This window comes from Polypterus senegalus, chromosome 12, assembly GCF_016835505.1.
Source record: "Polypterus senegalus isolate Bchr_013 chromosome 12, ASM1683550v1, whole genome shotgun sequence".
Lineage (NCBI taxonomy): Eukaryota > Metazoa > Chordata > Cladistia > Polypteriformes > Polypteridae > Polypterus > Polypterus senegalus.
The window spans coordinates 141,201,487-141,224,937 of record NC_053165.1 but is presented as its reverse complement, the minus strand read 5'-3'; the positions used below and the strand labels follow the sequence as shown (position 1 = coordinate 141,224,937).

The window sequence follows — 23,451 nt, the reverse complement described above, 5'->3', positions numbered from 1 at the left end:
TCTGCTAGCATGACTTTTAATTTACAAGATTTGTTTCCTTTTGAAATCTTTAAAACATAGCTCGCGTATTTATTAATGAATGATGAGGGATTTTTTTCTGTTCTTTTGTTACAGTCTTCACTTCACAGCGCTATATTGCAATTAATTAATTGGGATCGAGTAACTGCGGTGAGGGGAGCGTCAGTAAAACGTAACTAACTGATAAATATGTTCTCGTAAGTGCAAGGATTTAAAACTGTTTTCATTTTAATTGAACTATTTATTATAGTTAAGTAGCAGTCGCGTCGGTTTTTCTGTAAAATACAACCCTTAACGACAGGGTTTTGTGTAAGATCTTACACCAGAGAAAGGTTAGAGCTTGTCTCATTCAAATTCCGTTCCGAACAAGATTTGATAAAACACTTCGTGGGTGTGTAAAAATCAATCATTACTACCTAACACTTACATTTAAATTATGTTATATTGCATTCTCTTATGAGCCTTAAAGATTAATTTCGGGCTTTATAATAGACCATGTTATAATAATAATAATAATAATAATAATAATAATAATAATAATAATAATAATAAAACACTTTTTGACGAATTTGGAGACTACTTGAGGATCCACTTTACGAATTTTTCTGAGTTTCACAACATTTTAATCAGAGGTGGCATTAGGGGTGTGCGGGTCCCCACGCGGGGCCGTTTATGTCAAACGCTGTTACCGGTATGTGTGGACTGTATAAACTTGCGCCCGAATTTAATCATGTATAATGTTAACATACACCGGATTTTCTCATTACATTCTTTAGCTACATTTCTGCAAGATAACACGCGGATTTTATCAAAATATAACCGGAGAATATAACTTGACAAATCCGCTCGAATTGGACTCTAAGACCCCCAATTGGTGCGGGCCTTGGGGCGGTTGCCCCACTTGCCACCCCCAAACGTCGCTCTTGATTTTAATGTATTTCTAGTAAATTGTGCCCACATGATTATTCAGTTGGGGTACGTCATTGTCATTGTCTGGCACTGATTTATCCAGGGATTTGCTCTGTTGCAGAAACTTCGGATAGATGGGCTGTTCGTTTAGTTTTACCTGCGTCTGAAATAACATTTGGAAAAAAGACCAACTGTGGGCGCTGAGAAGCTGCGCATCTGCGTTGTCGTTTGTTTTTACGTAGTTGTTTAACTGGAAGCATATAAGGGCGGGTGCTTTGACTATAAAAGATGTCTCTTGGAGTGCGTTTTCGTTATTTGATATTCTGCATCGGTTTTTGAAAGAAACAGTAGTCTCACTCCTCATCTTTCTCACTTATTATTGGGTTGATGTATTTTTCTTAGTTGCTTTACGATTACCGAAGACGCAATTGGTGTGTGTATTAACTTGGCGCTGAGTGTAGTCATCTGTACCACACACACATTTTTCATTTCGCTTAGTAGAAGAAGACAAGGTTCACGCGCTTTGGAGCAGTGAAATGAGCAGGCCATACCCGGACTCCAGCCCATATCCTACTGACCCAGCGGCATGGGACCCGGAGAACAAATTCAGTGCCAATATCGCACTTCCACCTTATCAGGAGCCATCTGCTGGGGGCTTCGGCGGGGTAAATCAAACAGGTTACCCTACAGTAGCGCAGCAGAATGTTTACCCTTTAGTGCCAGGACAGTATGGTACGAACCCGATTGGCCATCCGGCAGCGGTCACCGTTCAACCAGGTGTTTGCATAACTCAAGTCCCGCCTGCCCACCCGGAGCATGACTACTTGGGGTACTCCATCTTCACCATGCTTTGCTGTTGTCTTCCAATCGGAATTGCCGCTCTCATCTATTCCATAAAGGTAAGTACAGTGTTACCCTTCAGGGAATCGACCTGCCTTGAATTATGGCGTGCCGCCTTGTTCACTGTAATGTTGGTAAAGAATAAGTAGCCAACGGTCTAACCCAGCGACCCCAGGTGCCCGAAGGCCTTGAAAGGTGCGATAAAAGCTGTATTGTGTTTTGACTTAATTTTATGTATTTTGATTCCTGCATTTTTCAACAGTCTCACACAGTTTTCATATTACTCAACCCAGTTTAAGTTTATTGTCTGCCTTATGACAAATTTATATTCTGCTGTATGGCCAATACTAATGTGGGATAAGCTGCTTCTAGCAACCCTGAATATTATTTTAGACTGTTATGGTATGTAAAGTTTTTATGTTTGTTTCCTATTTTGCTGTCTTGATAGTTTTCAACTCTCACTGACCTCTGAAAAAACAGTGAGTTCAAAAACTTTGTTGTTTAATAGACATTTCATTGGAAAATCAATGTTATATATTGCTTTTTTTACATTTTCAATTAATTTGAGATTAATTCTGAAAGTAGAGGCAATGGCTTATGGGTAATTCATAAAAGTCACAGTGTAGTGCTCTGCCATTTGTCTAGTTGAAGCCAGGGTCAAATCAACATGGGCGGTCTGCTGAGTGATTGCACCATTGCTGAGCATAGTGAGATTTCTTTGGGCAGAGAGAGTGAAACCTGCTGGAATTCACTGAAGGATGTTGGATTGTGCAGATCAGTAAACTGTTTGGGTATTCATCTTGTACAAACTTTATGGTAACCTAAGTCATCATACACACTATGACATGTGCAGATCCATAGCTGATGTACAAATTTGTACTAATGGCAGACAACATAATACATGGGTCTTCTCTGATAAAGATATTCTCCATATTGATGTGGTCTTGTGTGTATGACGTTGATGGTTGACCAGATCGAATATCGCCAGTTACATTTATTTTTCCCCCTTTACACCATTCTACCCATTTATAAACTTTTCATTGATTCATGCTGTTCTCACTTCCATACTGAGCCAACATCATTGCTGTTTGTTACTCAAACTACAGACTCTGATGCCCTTATCATCTTATTCAGTTGTCCATCTGTCCTTCTCCCTCTTTTTCTATCCTTGTTAAATCAGTTCACCTTCTTCTCTCAACACAGTAACAGACACCTTTGTATGAAGTCTTCAGTTTCCTTGTAATCTGTCTCATGGAATTGCCTTCATTCTCCAAAAAAGTCTCACATTTTCCATGAGAAAGCTGTTTTATTTTGGCCATGTGTGGATGTAAAGGAACCTGAGCTAAGAGAGATGACGATAAGTAAATGTTGGTGAAGATGAGGCTTTGTGGCATTATGTGAACAATAAATTAAAAATCAGCCATTTTAACCAGTAATAGTCATTATAAACACTAGTAACGCCTTGACTGTGTTTTTTAAATCAATTTGAAGGTATCTTGTTAAAAAAAGTATTGATTTCCATGAAAAACATGAAAATATCCAGGTGACCCCAACCGTTTGACCGCTAATATAAATAATGAAATGAGGCAAAAAGTGTCAACAGAAAAATAAAAAATACTTTCTTTTTTGTCTTGTAGACCCAAGATGCCAACAAAGCTGGGAACCTGGACCTGGCAAGAAAACACTCCCGAACTGCCCGCGTTCTGAATCATACTGCCCTGGGCATCGGCATCTGCATCCTCGTTATTTGGATCGGCACTGTGATTGCAAGAAATGTTATACATTGAGTTTTCTGCCTTGTAAGTCATCGTTGCTCTGCTGATGAACTGATGATAAAAAAATTCTACTGCAAGAATATTTCGTAGTGCTTTAGTTTTGTTTCCAAAAAAAAGGCCTTCTGTAACATGTATGGAGTATATAAATCAAAAGAAATTCTGATTCAAATGCTTTCAATGTAATTTTATAAAAAATATTGATTTACCTAATGCCCAAACTTGAACTAGATGGTTTAAAGTAATTATTTCAATTCTTGCAGATATTTGCTGGAATTTCAAGCAACAAAATCATTGTGCTCCTGTGTAGCTCTGCGTATCCACCTTTAGTTGATATGAGGTTTCACCAGGAATTAATACTGTATAGAGAGCGATAATGGCTTCAGGCACACAGAAGTATAGGATGGGTAGCCCCCGTGAGAGCAAGTGCATGTCTAATTGAAAGTGTAGCTATTGACATTCTACATTACAAAAGGGACAAGAATAAAATGCACATCCCATCCCCTGTCAGGTGGAATCTCATGAGTTGTAAATGCATGTCCAGTGCTGTCCTGTTGTGGTGAAACGGCACCTTCCTTCAGATCTGTCTTTGGGGAATTTCACTTTGATTTTATAACAAACTTCAGATGAATGTATTGCTGATATGCCTGCTACCTTATTAAACGTAAATGTTGTATTATGCAAACTATTTGGTCTGAATGCTTTTTTGTGAATTCTACAGAGTCAAGTATAATGTACACATTCCGTTTATTGCGTTATAGCTTTAAAGGTGTCGTTTACCGTCTTTAATAGGTTTGTTTAGTAAAACACTAATCAGGGCTCATATTGAAACCCCACACTTACAGTATGTCTGTTGCTTTGATTAATAATCTGTTGTTCTTTCTCCAAAATGTGTATTTTCCAAGAGACTCAAAAAACTGAAAATCTAATGATCTACTATGTTTTTAACAGCATATTGAGGGTTGCCATTGTATTTTCCAAAATTGTTCTTTCCTTCAATGAGAAAAATAACCTTCTTACATGGCCTACTTTTATGATGTGGTCTTTGGCCTTTTACTTTCATACTCACTAGGGGTTGGATTAAGCAGCCTCATTTCCTTAAATTAGAAATACATCGCCACACTGCAACACAATAGTCTCATCATTTTCAGGTTAAACGCATGCACTGGAAGTCACACATTAATATATCATGAGAGAACAATACAGAATGTCACTTCATTTTGGGCTGTAGAAATAATTTATGAAGAAAACAAAAACATGCAAATACTCAAAGAACATTGTGCTCATAGAAGGAGTGAGGTTTATTTAAAATGCATTCAAGATAAGGGCGGTTCAACTTAACAATATTAAGGTATATCGATTTTCACAAGCAGCAGATATAAAAATGGTTTGTTTCATCGATAGTGGCCTGGGAGGTGTGATAATGAAGGGACTTGTACCTTTAAACAATGACAAATCATTGCACAATGTTAAAGACTTTTAGTTGCAATCAGAAATATTCAACCCCTTCACCTCAAAAGACATTATAGTGATATGAATCAAGATTAATGAAATTTTATGACAAAAATCCTCATTAAACAATAAAATTAAGTTATTTTGAGAGCATAAATTCTCTTAAGTTTGAGTTCAAGTGAGAAATGTAACTCTATTCATAAATATTCGTGTGCACTTTTATTCAACAGCCAGCTTCAGTACTTTGCAGAGCATCCTCTAGTCTTTATAACTTCTAATAATCATTTTCCATAAGTGCTGTCAAGCTTCTTGCATCTCTCTGTTGGAGTCTTCGCCCATTCATCACATTCAAAAGCCTCTAGCTCATTGATATTCAATGGTGTCCATGCTACAACTGCCTTCTTTAAATCCCACCAAAGATTTTCAATGGGATTTAAGTCTGGGGACTGAGAAGGCCACTCAAAGGGCATTACAGGATCAATTTCTTAACCAAACTTTGGTTAACTTTAATGTGCGCTTTGGATTATTGTCTCACTGGAAAGTCCAATGATCTCTACGATTCAATTTGTGAACAAAACGCATCACATTCCTCTTTAAAATGGCCAGTTATTTCAAGAAATCCATGATGCCAGTTACACAGTCAAGATTTCCAGTTTCTGCAGCAGAAAAATATCCCCACATCATCAATGACCAACCTCCATACTTGACTGTGGGGATGGTATTCTTTTGGTGATAAGCCTGAACTACCGCTGGTCCTTGTGTCTAAACAGTTTCAGTTTAGTTTCATCAGTCCATTGAACCGTTACCCAAAACTCTGTAGGCCTGTCCACATTTCTCCTGGTATATACTAGTCGACCTTTGATAGTCTTTGTGGTCAAGAGTGGAGTGCATCTTGGAGTGCAGCCATGAAGTCTTTGTTTATTCAGTGCTCATATTACAGTTGCTAATAAAACGCTGTGGGTGTTTTGCAGTTTTCTTAGTTGTTCTGACTAAGCTTTTAAGGGCTCTTGATGATCCTTTAGGCTTTCTCCCTCAGCCAGACAGGTTTGCAGATGTGCCATAAGTTTTAAACGTCCCTATACTGCCTCCAGTGGTGCCTCTAGGAATGTTCAAGTTTTGGGGGATCTTCTAATACTCAAAACTTTTTGTTTTTTGTTTTTTGTTTTTTCTGTCCCCCCTGGCCATTGAACCTTACTCTTATTCGATGTTAATGTTGATTTATTTTGTTTTATAATTGTGTCTTTCATTTTTCTATTCTTTAATATGTAAAGCACTTTGAGCTACTCTTTGTATGAAAATGTGCTATATAAATAAATGTTGTTGTTGTTGTCAATACCTTTCATGTGCAATGAAATAATTTCCTCCCTCAGGTTTCGTGAAAGCCCCATAGTCTTACCAATGATTGCAACTCACCTTCAACACCTTCATGGTGTTTATATATGGATTACAGTTGAAGCCAATAAAGGATTATTATTGAATTTGCAAAGGCTTAATTGTGTTTTAGCTTCACTTTAGCGCATAAAAGCTAGCAGAAGGTTCTAAAAACAGCAATATTATATAGGGGTTGAATAACTGTGACATGGCTATATTAATAAAATATCCTGTTACTCATGAATACTACATCATGCATTTTCTTTGTTGATTTTACATTTAACTCAACTGATAAAGAAGTCATGCAAAGCAAAATCTAGCTCTGTGAAAAAACATTCATTGGTAAATCGTCGCAATCTTTTGGGGGTTAAATATTTCTGATTGCAACTGTAAGCTAATGTCAGCTGTTTTATTAAATTGTTTGAAAAGGGCTTATCATTTGTGTGTGGATATCTTATCTGTAAATGTCCTCTCAAAGTCGTAACTAATAAAAATCCAATGGTGTAAAGATGTTCCCACTTTGTATTACATTTCTTTTCTTTTTTTATATTTGATGAATTATTGTTTTCTTTTTTGGCCTTTTAGTTATAAAATACAGTACAGTGAACAATCGTCTACAAGATAAATCCATTTGTTTCATATATCATATCTAAAAGAATTGTAACCTTTGTAATTTAAATGAATAAATTCTAACATCATATGTGTTTTGAATTTGTACGTATCTATTCTGTGAGTGAGTTTTCATTTTGCATTTCTGATTTACTTTAGAAAAGTAAAACTGGTGTATGTGTCAAAAGACTGTGTATACACACACGCTAACTTGAAAGCTGCTTTATCATCTGGACAACAGAGAGCTCTCTATCTACCATATACTGTCTTATCTATCTATCTATCTATCTATCTATCTATCTATCTATCTATCTATCTATCTATCTATCTATCTATCGCCTACTTTTCTGTTTTTTGGTGTTTCATACTATTTCTTGACCGCGTCGCTAAAAGATATTGTACTTATTAACTGCTTATGCAGTTAAATGCAGTCTCTATTGCATGCATACCATGTGTTGTATTATACAGTAGATGGCCTTTTACAAGTCTTATGCTCCATTAAGACTATTGAAAGTCACGGCCATGTTTTACCCTTCAAGGAGGTCCACATAAATTAGTCCGCATACACTGCCTTTTCTAAGCTGTCCAAGCATGTATTTTCCACAATCATATCCGTCTTTAGATGGTCACAGCCCAGTACATTGGAGTCAGCTGTACAAAACACTATCTATCTGTCTGTCTGTCTGTTATATAGTGCCTTACATATGTATCAACCTATTATACATTATACATATACATATTCAATAAGTAAGCAGAAGGCAGCTTTCAAATGATTCAAAAGAGTTGTTTTCTTGTCTTGGGAGTGTTTTTTGTGGCTTTTTGTGAGTCAAGGCTGGGGGGCTGTCAAAAACAGGGCCTGTTAAAGCCCATGGAGACATTCTTTGTGTATTTTTGAGCTATATAATACATAAGCTGTTGCTGTTGTTGACTTTGATTCACCTCTTGCATAAGTTTCTGGCCACAACATACACAGGAGGTGTTACCTCTGAAGTTTGACAGATACTGTATCTCTTCCCAGCCACATTTTTGTTTTATCACTGTTCACAAAATGTATTCGTTTTTTCATGTATCTTTACTCTTTATTCATATTTATAGAATTCCTTATTTTCTCCTTTTTTGAATTGTTTAAAAAGCTAAATTCTGTATACAATATACTGTATCTCTGTTAGCATTATTATTCAATGTTTAAAAGGAGTGACTAAGGCATTGGGCTTTAAAATCATAAGGTTGCCAGATCAATCCTTGTGTATGATTCACTGTGTGACACAGAGCAGGTCATTTAACCTACCTGTGTCCCAACTTTATTTAGGAAATAAATATAAATAATTGTAATGTATGCTAGTCTTGTCACCTTGGATGAACCAACCAGTTTTGTGATAATAATAGAAGAAGTAGTAGAATGACTGCAATTCAGATTACCACAAGTCTCAAATCTGTTTAGTTTGCCAAGTTCCTGGTTTTAGCACTTTCTTTGTGTAGCAGAGCATTTTAGACTTTTCTCATCCTGTATGCTCATCCCTTCTGCCAATAATAATCTACACTTTTGACAATGCATAAACTTGATCTTTATGTACAATTTGATGCCTTCCTGCATCATGAGTGATTCACAAACGATTCCAAGAAGAGGAAAAGTGGTGATATATTTGGATCTGATTTCCCCAGGAGTCACAGCGTTTTTAACTCACCTATGTAATTAAAGTCAAATGATCTCTTCTTAATAACACAAATAAGTCTTTCAGGTAAAGTATCAGATTCAGGAACTTTCTCAGCTTGCAAGTGACTCAAAGCTATTTCATTTCATTCATACCAACATGCTGTGAAGCATTTGTAACCAAAGAGTTAAACGTTTGTAACGTTTGTAAAGAACACTTTTAATCAGCATAAAGATATAGACTGCAAAAGGAAGGAGCTGAAGGAGTGTCACAAAATCTATACTAATAAAAGCAAAGCCCTCACTCACTCACTCACTCATCACTAATTCTCCAACTTCCCGTGTAGGTGGAAGGCTGAAATTTGGCAGGCTCATTCCTTACAGCTTACTTACAAAAGTTGGGCCAGTTTCATTTCGAAATTCGATGTGTAATGGTCATAACTGGAATCTATTTTTCTCCGTATACTGTAAAGGAGTTGAGCTCGATGGCCGTGGGGGCCGGAGTTTCATGGGACATCATCACACCTCCCACGTAATCACGTAAACTGACTGTCAAGGCAGTACGTAGAAAACAAGGAAGAGCTCAAAAAAACGCTGAAGAAAACAAGCATTATACAATTGAGAAGGCAGCGAACAATAAGAAGCGAGCGAGTGACACATACAACCATATTCATGAGTGCTGCTACTTCGGAATCAAAGCACGGTGTAAACCTAAAGTTTAAATTAAGTTCATAGATAGGCTGCTGCTGGCGTTTGTCATGCCCACGGCAAATGCAGGATGCAAGTTTAATGAGAGGACGCAGGGTATAAACAAGAGTTTTGATCATCTTTGTAACTAAGTTCAAATTGCTGGTGAAGGGCTGTGCTTATGCAAATTCAGAGAGACTGTGTTTGTGGGGGGATTGACAGTTAAGGTGGGTGGGGGAGTGACGTCATCATCTCCCCTCCCATTCACCTCATTTTGCTCTGAGCTGAGCTCCGCGGCTAACGCCGTCTTGCGGAAGCAACTTCGTCACACTGCCACCAAATACTTACAGAAAAATCCACATGTTAATACACACGCTGTCTCTAGAGTTTCTCCACACTCAATGTATTCCTCATGTCCCCTTTATACCCTCTGATCTCCCATTTCAATTCAGATGCCTCCAATTTCCAGTAAGGCTCTGCTGCACGATGACAAGTAATAAGTCTCAGGGACAGACCCTGCAAAACGATGCCATTGATTTGAGGCAAGATTGCTTTTCTCCTATACGTTGTATTCTCAAGAGTGAGCTCGTGCAGCTCCGTCATATTACAACAGGAGTGCAGCCAGAAATGTTTAAGTGCCGGGTCTTAGCTAACATTAAATTAAGCCGTGGACATCGCAACATCACACAAGAGAGCAGCTCACGTGAACTTTCTGAACGCAGTACGAGTGATCACTTCCATGCATCAAACCTGTTCAAAAAACGCATTACACAATTGACAAGGTGATGGCTTTATATGTTGTTCATTTATAAAAGAGCGGAGAAGCTGTGTAAAGGCTGTTTCACAAAAAAAACAGCGGAGCGTCATATATGAGCAGGCAGCCAGCTAAAGAAGGGAATCAATAAATATCTATATAATCGTAATAAATGAGCAAAAAATAACGTGCAAGCCATAGATTAAATAAAGGAAATGGGTACCTGAACAGTAAAGTAAGTCTCGAATAGCTACACAATAACTATAAGAATCGTAATAAACGAACAATAAAACAGTACAGAACCACAAAGCAAGGAGAAACGATGGCCTTATATAGCATTCCTTTATAAAGCAGCGGAGAAGCTGTGTGAAGACAGCTACACAAAAAACATCACAGTGCAACGCTCTGAATGTATTCCTGGCATCACTGTTATACCCTCTGATCCCCCATTTCAATTGAAATGCCTCAAATTTCCAGTAAGGCTCTGTTTCGCGATGACAATTAATAAGTCTCAGGGACAAACCCTACAAAAGGTTGCCATTGATTTGAGGCAACATTGCTTTTCTCCTGGACAACTATACGTTGCACTCTCAAAAGTAATATATATATATATATATATATATATATATATATACATATATACACACACCCTGGCGCAACATGAGAGGCTTCACCTTTAGCGCTGACGTCCGAGGTTCGATTCCCGAGAGGGAGTGCAGTGAGTGTGTACTACCTGATGAGCCCAGAATTAGGGCGAAACACGTGCCACGTACTGTTTACATTATTTGACAGTAAAACTATTTCAATATATTCAATATATTTATATATCAGTGCTTCCCGATTCATTTTACCATCGCACCCCCTTGGTTTGAGAAGAAGTATGAAAAAATATGAGGTTAATGCAGGAAAACAGATCACCAATTGAAGCTTTATGAATAATGGATACTTTATTCGCCATCAATAATTGTTTTAGTAAAGCCATACTCAGTGTAATCCTCCTTCCATGCTATAATTTTTCCGCGACTAGCCATGATTAAATGAACGGTAAAAAAGTAAGAGCGAAGCGAGGGTGACTTATTCAGGCAGGCAGGCGACAGCTCAATAGCTCGAATTTGGATATAATTAGGTTCTATTTAGTCGCCAGAAATATCTTTGATAGGAATGGAAGCTGAATTTTGTCTTTAAATTTCTATGGTGAAGAAAAATGTATGCAATGATGACTAAATTTAACTTACATTCCTACTAAATATATTTCTGTCGACCAAATAAAAATTACTTATATTAATCTAAATAGAACTTGATCAGATACGATAGTTCATAATACCCACGCAGCATTAAGTGCACGTAAGATTAGGAGTCATCCGTTTTAACAAGCAGCATATTGCACTGATTTTAAATAGCCTGCCCATTTAATTATTTAGGATTGGATAGATAAATTAAGATTTTGTACAAATAATGTTTTTAATTTTTCTTCCTCAATGGATTCTGGCACCCCCAGCAACAGCTGCTCGCACCCCAAAGGAGATATATATATATATATATATATATATATATATATATATATATATATATATATATATATATATATATATATATATATGGATCATTTTTGTCCGCATATTGATTTGAAAAAATTTTATACTGGATGCCCTTCCTGACGTAACCCTCCCCATTTATCCGGGCTTGGGATCGGCACGAAGAAACACAATGGTTTGTGCCTCCCCTAAAACAAATCTGAACAATACACTCAGAAAAATGAGCTTACTTTTAAAAATATGTCTTGGCAATTCTTAAACTTAAAGCGGAAGTCACATTCACACATTAAGTCCAGATATAAAAATAATATATAATAACTAGCCGACGCCCACCGTAGCACACAGCAGTGTAAGAATAGAAACGGAAAGCATTGAGAAAGGAATTCAGAAATCAAGAAGAAAGAAATACTTCTTGAACGACGCAGTTGTGAATAGGTGTTTTGCTGGAGACGACAGATAATAAGTTGAAAGATCTAACCGTAGAAAAAGTCACGTACAACAATAGTTTTGTTGCATGTATCTTGGACTTCCTGGAAATGTGGACAGTAATATGATCATTTTGCCTACACGTACGTTGTTATTTTCAGTCTTTGCTTGCAGTGCGTCTGATTGTCCATTGTATTGTTCCACGTGCAGATGTTGTTGATGTAATCTGAGATAGTTGAGACACCTTCCCTCTGTTTTAACATACGCATCTACGACGTACTGTTGGAATAGTTTGCCGCTGAAGTGCAAAATACTAAATGCATTCTTCATTGATAATCTGTACGCGTAAAATTGGCATTAAGTAAGCCTGATTTGGTTGGCGGTTCTTTTATCGGGAACATGTTGTAAATCTTTGTGCCAGCCAATGTCTCCGTAAGGGAATAAAAGAAGGTAAACCATAGGATTGCAATTCAAATTGAGTGTGGAAATCTGTTTACAGGAGTTGCCTCTGGGATAGATGCAAATGTCCATTTCAGCAGGGGGTTCGCCATCTTCTCCGCCGAAAATCGCTGGAACATCGGTGTGACACGTCAGGGCATTGTATCGCCGTAAATCCTGCCCAGGGTTTTCCTTGAAAACCATTCGTACAGATGCTGTTGGAATGGACTCAGCGATTTAATACATGTGTTTGTATGATTTAGCGAAGGGGTTGGTGGTTCTGAGCATGGAATCTAGTTGGAGAAGTAAAATTTTACTGCATGCAGAGTTTGCTTTATTTTGTAAGCGTACTTCAGTAGCTTGCACTGTGTCAAAAACATACAACTGTCCATATCCTGGAGAGTTAGAAGTGTTAGCGTATAGTGGAGAGATTTGGTGATAAATTTGCCCGTGTATTTTAAAACAGTATGGTCCGTAGCCAGGAGGTTGAGTTATCTGTGGAAGAGGATGAATAGAAATCGAGAAATGCCGTGTTGGCTGCGCGTGGGCAGGAGCGGTTAGTGGAAGTAGGACGAACCAGAAGAGAAATATATATAAGAGAGAGATATATATATGTATGAAATCCAACAGTCAGTCTGTCTATCCACTTTTCCAGAGAGAACTACTGTAATTAGCAGATTTAGATTGGATTTTTTTCCTATAATTTTATAACATTCTGGTTGATTTTGCAATTTCTCTCATCATGCTTATCATAGTTCACTTGTGGAACTGATTTATTTGCACGAATCAAAGAGAGACACTGCAGGTCGAGGGTGAGGGGGGTGGGGCCCTCCTCATTCACGTGCCAGCCTCTGTTCGAGTTGCTCTACCTCTCCCTATGTTATGGAGCATGCCTTGCCTCCACTTAGCTGGCGATACCTGTTTGTTCAGCAGACATTATAACCTAGAGATTGTTAAAGAGTAACGTTTGATGTTTTTGATTGAGAGAGATCACAGCTACAAGTGTTTTAGAGGGTACCTGCTCATTGGCAAAGATATCACGGCCATGTACTTTTCTCCCCACGTGGGGGACACTCTCCCATCAGAGCTGAACACAATCAGACAAAGTGCCAACATTTAACGTTGGAGAGTACCTACCTTCCGCTTGGCCAGAATTACACTTTTATTTTTTTATCGATTTTTTGAAGTTTGTCCTGTTTCACTACTTTGTGGGCGGAGCCACAGGGGTCAGCTAGTTTTTAATAAATTATCTTGGTAATTTAGTGGACGTTGTTCCATTACACATACAAGAACAGACTTCTAATTGTGGCTTGCATCATTGACAGCATTCATATAAAGGTGCAGAAAAATTAAGGATCATTGAAATGACCTAAAGGGACTGCTACCTCAGCAGAGTTACAGTAATCTGGGCTTTTATAATAAACACATTTAAAATGCATGTAGTTTAATCTTACTGCTTCATGTTTTAAAGTTCACTTAATGATTTCATTCTCTGCTGAACTTGTACAATGTTTATAACGTTCAAATCATTGAACAGCCTGTAAATGTCAATGCTGTATGTTGTCACACTTGGGTCACAAAGTTGCGCTGGAGCACTCAGGGTTTTCCAGGAGACAGAAACTTTATTCCAGAACAGGTGGAACAAGCCCAAGTTTCTATCAGGAGCGATCCGGCCGCACAAGGGTCAGCTGTCGAACCGGCTGCCTTGGCTCCGCCTCCTGGTCAAAAGAACACAAAATCTTCCGCTTCAAAGGGGTGTGGCGGCTCAGGAGCCGCCAACCTGAGCAGAAGAAGTCTGGGGGAAGATAGACAAGACAGTGAGACACTAGGACAGCCACAGTGCAGTCGTTTAAATGTTAAAAGCATCTCTCGCGCCACGATAGTAATCCGCAGGCTAGCAGCTGATCCTGCAAAGAGGAGACAAAAAGCTGTGTTTGTTTCCCATTGAATCACTGTTTAAGAGGGGGTTTCGGAGGAGCGGCTGCTTCCCCTTGGGGCTGTGTTCACAATGTAAAGAAGTTAAAGTTAAAGGAAATCACGACTCAATGTATATTTCTTTTGCAATAACCCAGTGGTTCTCAAACTGTGGGGCGTGCACCCCTGGGGAGGCGCTGAAGCTGCACAAGGGGGGCGTCGAATAAATGTACAAGACATCAAAATTAATTTTTTATATTTTTAGTTCAAATTTAATTTTGCAAGCGTATAATCACAACGAATGCATTATAACTAAAATTAAAATAAAACATTTCTAAGGCATAGATCTAATGACTAGATCTATGACTGCTGCTGCTTTTATAGTCACGTATTTTCAATCCTGAAAGTTCGAGACGTATTGGTATCTGTTGTGAACATTTGGGTAACAGTAGATCAGGTGATAATGCGGTGAGACTGCACCACATTGGCAGCATAGCCAATATTGCCAAATTGAGTTAAATAATTTACTACGTATTGGGTTATTTTCATGATACAACTAACAGTGGTACATTTGTCTGACAAAAATACGTTCGTCTCGTGCAGATTGACTTCACCGGTGTCCTCGTTTACGAGAGTTTTAAAAATTAAAACATATTTCATTTTTTCTTTACATAAAAAAATAATTAAATAAGAATAAATAATGTATTCTTTGTTTTTGGGATTAGAATTACTACCAAAAACCACACAAGGCATTTTAACAGTTATTAAAGCACTTTAAAAAAAATCAATTGCAAATATTTCATCAAAGTTATAAGAACACATGCAAATCTTATGGAAGTAAAAATGATAGGATACCGCGACACCGCACGAGTATCATACCTTTGTTAGTTGTATCATGGATTATTCTCATCTATCTTATATTATGCAGGGGGCGCAGAATTATTTCAGGTAGAAAAGGCGGGGCGCAAAATACGAAAGTTTGAGAACCGCTGCTCTAACCCCTCTAAAGCCTTGCAGTGGTTCAAGATTACACATCATATTTAAACCACAGATTCCCATTAGTTACTACTAATTACCTGTTTCAAGTCAAAACAATAGAGTTCCCTATAAAACTGTGTATTGTATTGACAATCAACAAAAGCCATGACAGCAGAAAAATCAAGAAATGAACCACAGCAGGAATGTTTTAGGCATGGCCAGTTGTTTCTAGCATAGTCCAGAGTAAGGAGCTCCAGTGAACTAATAATATAAACTCATGGTAAAAAAATAAATAAAAATACATTTTATATACGGAAAAGTACTCAGTTAGTTACATAGTACTTCTTACATCCGATTAACTGATAGCATTATAACCGAGGCCCATTGTCTTAGGAATTTCCACGAGTGATGCTGGGTAACACACCTTATCGCTGTATAAGAGTAACAATTCTATTCTAGATGAATTGGCTGTCAGGTCTGAATTTCAATAAGAGCAATGTAAATGAAAATCGACTATTTAAAAAGCACTGCATAAAATAAAATTAAATAAATAATACATTGAACATCATGTTTTTGTGCTACATATGCTTTTCAGTAAAAATGAATTACTCAATGTTACTTTTGCATGAAGCCCCTTAAATTTAGGAGAGAGAAAAAAAAATCATGGCAGAAAAAAAAACATCATTGGAGGACAAAAGCACTGATGGAAAAGCAAAATAAGTTTTTGATGGGAGGGAGCGAAGAAAAATAGGTAACAGTTTTGCATTCCCTCATAAAATATGTCTGGAGCTTGAGGTTTAAAGATACAATGAGAAGATACCCAAGCAAACCCACGTGACAAGTTGACTGAAAGGCAGCACATGAACAGAGCCTCTGCAGTGACAATGACTGCCACTCATTCTATGGAAGTACACCATCACACGCATGACTTGGGAGGGCTCTGGAGATCGTAGTTACCCACCAAACCAGGGGTTGGTACTGTGCACCTAATGTCTTCTCTGTTCATCCCTTTACAGAACTGAGGATTGATGGTCGTTCAATCCTTTGACGTCACTTCTGTTGTTTGCTCTCATGGACCTGCTTGGAACCTACATCATCAGCAGTTTGACCATTTTTGAGTCAGTTCACTATTGAACCACCTCAAGCATGGCAACACAAATGTTTCTGTAGCAGCCCACTTCAACAGCCATGAACACTTGTGAGAGGGACTTTAAATTCGCAGTGTGGGCAACTTCAGAACAGAGCAAGAAATAAAAAAATGGGAAGTTAAACTCATGCTAAAAGTTAACACATTACAACATGGCTTGAATAGAGACAAGAGTTTTATGGCCAGATATGAGGATTGTTTGCATGTCTCGGACTGACACAGATTGTATTGAAAAACTCATCAGAAAAGACTTTGTTGGACAGTTATCTTATCCAAAGATCTTGACTAAGCATTGTTCTCCTCTCTTGTTAAATGAATCTCAACCTGAAGAGGTCTGTTATTTGTTTTACATTTAAAATGTCTAACTTAAAGGTTTTCCAGTGTTGTATCTATCCTAGTGTGTATATAAACACAGGGAACTCCAGTTTCTGTATTACATCTTGCCTGAAGAATTTGCCTGAGTTACCTCAAAAGCTTGAATATTGTAATCTTTTTAGTTAGCTAATAAAATACGTCATTTTCCATGACTTCTCTGTGCAAAAAGATGAATTCCTCCATCCATCCATTATCCAACTTGCTATTTCCTAACTACAGGGTCACAGGAGTCTGCTGGAGCCAATCCCAGCCAACACAGGGCACAAGGCAGGAAACAAACCCTTTCAGGGTGCCAGCCCACCGTGGGCACACACACACACACGAGACAATTTAGAATCACCAATGCACCTAACCTGCATGTCTTTGGACTGTGGGAGGAAACCCATGCAGACACAGGGAGAACATACAAACTCCACGCAGGGAGGACCTGGGAAGCGAACCTGGGTCCCCTAACTGTGAGGGGGCAGTGCTACCCCCTGGACCACCGTGCCGCCCAACATGAATTCCTTCTTTATTTATTTTCATTATATGGGATTATTATGTGTCTGCTTCTTTTTTACAACAGTCGCATGTCCTCTATATCAGGTAACAACAATGGGAACACAGTAGATAGATAGATAGATAGATAGATAGATAGATAGATAGATAGATAGATAGATAGATAGATAGATAGATAGATAGATAGATAGACAGACAGTCTATAAAACGTATTTGCCCATCACATATTAGATGTTTAACATTTATTGTTATACAACGTTGGATCACATTAGGTTTAATTTGTTTTTTTTTGACACTGATCATCAGAAAATACACTTTAAAATTAATGTAAAAACAGATTTCCATAAAATTGAGTCTATGTCAGTATTTTTCAAGTGAATTGATATGTGGATTCTGGCTCCAGGAAATTAGCATTGTTGTTTTAATGCCATTCCTTTGTGGCTTTGCTTTATTCTTGGTTGTTTTTATGTCTTGCTGGAAAGCTCATCTTGCAGGTTTCTTACAGACTGTATCAGGTTTTCCTTGTTTTTTTGCTACATTTATTTTATCCTCTACAGCACAATACTGCCACCAACATACTTCATGAAGGTGATGGTGTGTTTGTAATAATGAGCAGAGTATGGCCTATGCAATACATAATATTTTAGTCTGATGCGTAAAAGGCTCAGTTTTGGTCTCATCAGACCATTGAACCATCTTCCAGTTGATTTCAGTCTCCCATGTACCTTTCTGGCAAAGTCGCAGTGTGGTGTTTTTAACAGTGGGTTTCACTTTGCCAGTATCCCATAAAGCTGCAACTAATGGAGCACCCTGGCAACAGTTATTGTCTGTGCAGTCTCAACAACCAATCCCAATGTAGCTTGTAACTCCTTTAGAACTCTGATTGGTCTCTTGTTGGACTCACTCATTTGTCTTCTTCTTGTACAATCAGTTTTTGACGACAGCCTGCTCTAGAAAGATCTCCTGGTGTGCCATACTCTTTCTATTTGTTCATGACTCATTTAACTGAACCCCAAGGGATAGTCATCCCCTGGCTTGAATTTGTCAATATGCTTATCAAAGTGTTGCCTGGAGTGGTTTTTAGTCTCCATTGTGTCGTGTGGCAGTCTGTATAGCTAGATAGATAGATAGATAGATAGATAGATAGATAGATAGATAGATAGATAGATAGATAGATAGATAGATAGATCAAAACATTTATATCTGTTTTAATTAACAGGGTATTTAATATGCTGAACTGTATATTGTTAACCTGCCATATGAAAAAATGAAGAAAGTTTAATTTCACAATCAGCAAACCACACTGCTTGTAATTCATGATGTTATCAGTTCTGTGCAATGGAAGGAATTCTGGTGAGCTCAAAGTGTTCGTGTCACTTGATCTAAAACTGCGGACTATGGCAGTTTGCGTAAGTCATAAATCTATGGCACATCAAATGAATTTGAAGCACATGCATTTATGAAAGATATATGGGAACTAGACCAGTGATGGTCTTCTCAACTCCCTACACTCCCATTAAACATACATTTTCAGGGGCCAGTTTGCTAGCAGAAAAGAATATTTTATGTTAGTCTAATCCTTCACTTTCATCCTGACAAAACTGTGAAATGATCATATCAAAATAAATTTATTTTCAATTGTTCTTTATACTGGATAGTACAACTTATTTTACAGCAGACCAGTGTTTCACAATAAGGAACTTTTCACATATTCACTCCACATTCATGTTCATGAAGTTTGTTGTTTAGGACATTTCTGTTGTTTTAGTCACTTCAGTACATACGGTTAAAATACGGTGTTGTGCAGCCCATATTAAAAACAATGCAATAACATTTCAAATTGGCATAAATCCAGATGTCACATTAAAGAGCATGCAGTGATACACACTACTGGGTAACAGTAAATCTATTGTATTTTAAAAAAGGAACATTTTTGTTTGCTGTAAAGAAACATAAACAAGATCATATGGTGTTCAGGTGATTCCCGTTTAATTTTTGGCAAAACAACAAAAATCAGTTTGACAAATCAGATGTGAGAATGTCTTTTCAGACGTGAGTCCAACACTAGACCATTCCAAGATGGCAGTTGAGCTGGTCATGAAGTGGTAGAGAAGGTAGAAAGGGCAGGCTATTGTGATATCAGACATTGTTGTTTCTTCACTTGTCAGATATCCAGACAGAAGATTAAGAGAGGCATTAGGTGACAACGCCAACCCTCAACTCAAGGTGGAATTACTATTTGATGAACCCTGACATTGTTTCCCAAGTGCACATCTTTGACAAAGGTCATATATGTCCCTGGTTCCAGGTAAATCTAATAATGTTCTTCGATTTGGTGGGCAATGATCAATTATTTTATCATAGGCAACTCCTGACACAGCTGCTGGTATTCTTATTTATTTATCAGTCTCAAGGGCTCTGTTTAACATAGCTGTCAAACCAGGCTACACACAAGATGGAAAAATTTTTTGAATTGCAGTCTGGTGTTAAATTTTTCCCTGTAACAAGTCACTGCAGTAATGGCCACCTTGTCTAGATTATGCTTTCTGTGCTGTCTGGTTCTGGTGTTTTTTTTCCCTTTTTTTCCATTTGTTTTTCACTACTAATTGTTTTTTTTTTTTTCGTTCTGGCAGATGGCCTCGGCCCTTACCCAAATGGGGCACCTCAATAGCAGAAGGACCAGGGGAGGAGACAGGCACAGGACACTACCTCACCTGGAGCATTAGGTGGCAGCTCCCCAGGTTGCTACTGCTCTCCGGATTCCCACAGGGCATGCAGAGATTTGAAGTTTGTGGGCTCAGGGGGTGCTGCAGGAATTGGTGAGCCCTATTTTATCGGGCTTCCACCACACCCAGGAGTACTTTCGGATCATGCTAATGGGTCATCTGCAGTGCTCCAGGTGTGGCATCAAAGGAACCAGCTTCCACTGCTCCAGGAGCCAAAGTCGGGAAGGAGAAGAGGAAGTTTGCTGTTAGAGGAGTGGAAAGAGAGGGACAACAACAGAGAAAGAAGAAGTGCTGTGTCCTGTATTTAGTGGGGCTTTATAAATGTGCTGCTTGGTGGGAAACAATTGGAAGAGTTTCCCACAGCCAAATAAAGGCCTGGAGTGTGCTGAAACTTGTGTCTGCGTCTGTCTGTGTTGGGTTTTGGGAGCTGCTGTGCTCCCTGCAGGCCACAACATGCGTTAGAATTGATCTTATAGCACTCCAGTTACTAGAACCTCCTGCCATTACTTACATGACATTATGCATGAGTTCATTCTTATTTAAGGATCAGGGATGTCTTCTGTGTATGGTATGAACTTTAAATCAAACAAAAGAAAGGCTAATTCCACATTTGAAGGAAAATTATTGACTTTGTGTTCTATTGACTTAGCTTGAGCCCAACTCGAAGTGCAAAACTTCTTCTAATGAAAGAAATTAAGATGAGTTGTGTTGACTTTAGCTTATTTAATTTTACAATATTTGGTTTAGAGTTTCTAAATCCTCTCCCTCTTTGTCAATAAACACTTTCTGGTATTAATGAATAGGTGTACTTACAAATGTGCACTTATAGATTGCTCAGTAAGTTTGGGTTTGCCAACAGGTTTAGATTTGTTGGATGTTTAATTTATGCATGACAGAATATGAAAAGTTTAATTTTTTTGGGCATTTGCATCATGCGGACCTTTGTTTTCTCATTTGTCATTGTTAGGCCCTGAGCCTTTAGTGTAGCCTCTATGGTTATTGGAAACCTGGCAGTGCCAGTACCACCTCTGTCCCACAGTTCCATGGACCTGGGGTACTCTGGTTTTCTGTTACGTTCTAAAAACATTGGTAACTCTGAGCTGGACTGGTCTGAATAAACATGGATTGTGACAGAACAGCATCCCTTCTGGTGTTGGTTCATATCTTGCAACTGACATATCTGGAATGGCCTCTGCTCTTGTAAAATTCTTTAATGAATTAAAATGTTTGATAAAATGGATGTATGAATGAGAATTGATGTGCTTTGCTGCTTTTACATGTGCTATAATGAACGTTCTACATTAAATGGATATATATGAATTCAGTCTTCTGCAAAATACTTGAAAAATCTCTCAAACTCAGCACTATATTATTTCTACAGAGAATAATTTAAAAGGCCATAAACCTCTTTGATTTATTTGACAGTCTTAAGTGACATGATAGATAGATAGATAGATAGATAGATAGATAGATAGATAGATAGATAGATAGATAGATAGATAGATAGATAGATAGATAGATAGATAGATAGATAGATAGATAGATAGATAGATAGATAGATAGATACCTTATTACTGCAATTCTAAAGCCTTGAATTGCACCGTGTCTGAAATGCAAAATGATACCTTGTCACCTGAAGCAACATAAATGCCAATACGTCACTGTCATTCCAGTTGCACTGTGCTAAGAGTGCCCATAATTATTACATTCATCAAATAGCTTAGTTGATTGCCTTATTGCTTAACAGGCCGCACTACTTAATTTTTTCAATCCCTTGACATTAAGAAGCTTGTTAACCCTCAGCTTGTTTAAATACTAGAGAAGGAGCAGGAATAGCACACACTCAGGATTTGTAAGGGTAAGATCCCATGGTGTGAAAATGTCTATAGAATGGAACAAAAAGTCACCCAGTCTTTGGTAAGCATACATATTTATAAAGAAGAGTCTCATTTTGAAGAACGCCACATAAACATTGCGTCTTAGCTTAAAGGACCTTGAAGAGATATTTAAATCGTAATTGTGTGATCTTGAAGTTCACATAGCCCACAGTTTTGGAAAAGGTCAGATTAAAAGAAAAAAGTAAAAGTAAAATAAAAAAAGGAATCTGGGACCTTGGAGTAAGTGAATAGGACAGTGATTCCCAACCACCATTACTCTGATTGGCACCAGTCCGTAAAAATTCTTTGCCTCTCCGTGAAAACCAGGCTAGGCTGTTGCCTGTCCCAGGGTTCTCCATTGTTAATCCAGAAGTTTGAAACTCTTATGTTAAGTGTTCATCAATCTCTGTGTTGCCTAGGATTCCCACAGTTGCCATACTCCATTGAATCCGGGACATCAATGGTCATGAAGCCGAGATGCATTGGGCAATGAGGACACACACACAGCAGGTGTGGGTGCAAAGTGTTTCATATTTTTATTTTCACACAAAGTGTTCAAGACATGCAGTGCTCTTTGAATGAATAAATACTCCAATAAAAGCAGTGTTCTTGTGAACGTCAAAATAAATAATCCATAACTGGGTAAAATCCTTAGGTCAGGATGCACATGACAAAAACAATCACAAGCTGTGGTGTGTCCTTCTAAAACCACCATCTCCCCTGCTCACCCTCTATGGTCTGCTCAGTAAGTGGAGTCATCAGCAAGGGATGACAATCTTCTTAACTGGCTCATGTCCTCACCATCATCCCTTGACATCCAATGGGATCCCTTGAACCCTGCTGCTTTACCAAGTCCTCACCTCTTGACTCAGGCCAGTTGAATACAGCCAGGAATTGGGAAATGTGTGTCAGCCTAAATTAGAGACTCTCCTTCTCATCTGAAATCACATCTGTGCCCAGATTTGGTCATCTGTGTCTTCATCATTACGCTGACAGTCCCTTGAGAGAATGCCATCAATTAAGCATAAAAACAAAATGCTACAGTATACCAGTCTCGCAGCTGAATCAGAGGAGTGGGGTTGGAGGGTGAAGGTATCTGGTGGAGGTGGGCTGCAGGGGCTTTGTAGCCAGCTCAACTATAAGGCTAATGAAGGAATTGTGCATTACAGGGCAGACCCAGCGAAAGGCAATTAAGGACCTCACCACTCTCGCTGAAAGAAATAGTCACTGGTTGTGGCTGAGGTGAAAGGAAACAGTAAGGGCTACCAAATGATCATTTAGTAACCATTCAACATACACCCAGATCTGATCAGCCTCTTGTGAACCTGCCTCGGCTGAGGGTGTCTTGGGGTAAAGGGCTGAAACATCCTATTAGGCCAGGGTAGACAAATGATGATGTGTCGTAATGGTGGAAACAACACTAAGTGGTCGTCATCGATGTCATCCCAACAAAGAAGACAGCTCCAACCCAATC

General features: G+C 38.3%; 1 protein-coding gene across 1 annotated transcript; it reads left to right on the top strand.

Moving 5' to 3' along the window:
- Positions 1–1,255: 1,255 nt before the first annotated feature.
- On the top strand, positions 1,256–6,187 carry LOC120541733 (proline-rich transmembrane protein 1-like). The gene is made up of 2 exons (XM_039773629.1): positions 1,256–1,826; positions 3,405–6,187. The coding sequence occupies exons 1-2, from the start codon at positions 1,464–1,466 to the stop codon at positions 3,552–3,554; spliced, it is 513 nt and encodes a 170-aa protein (XP_039629563.1). The 5' UTR covers positions 1,256–1,463; the 3' UTR covers positions 3,555–6,187.
- The last annotated feature ends 17,264 nt before the right edge of the window (positions 6,188–23,451 follow it).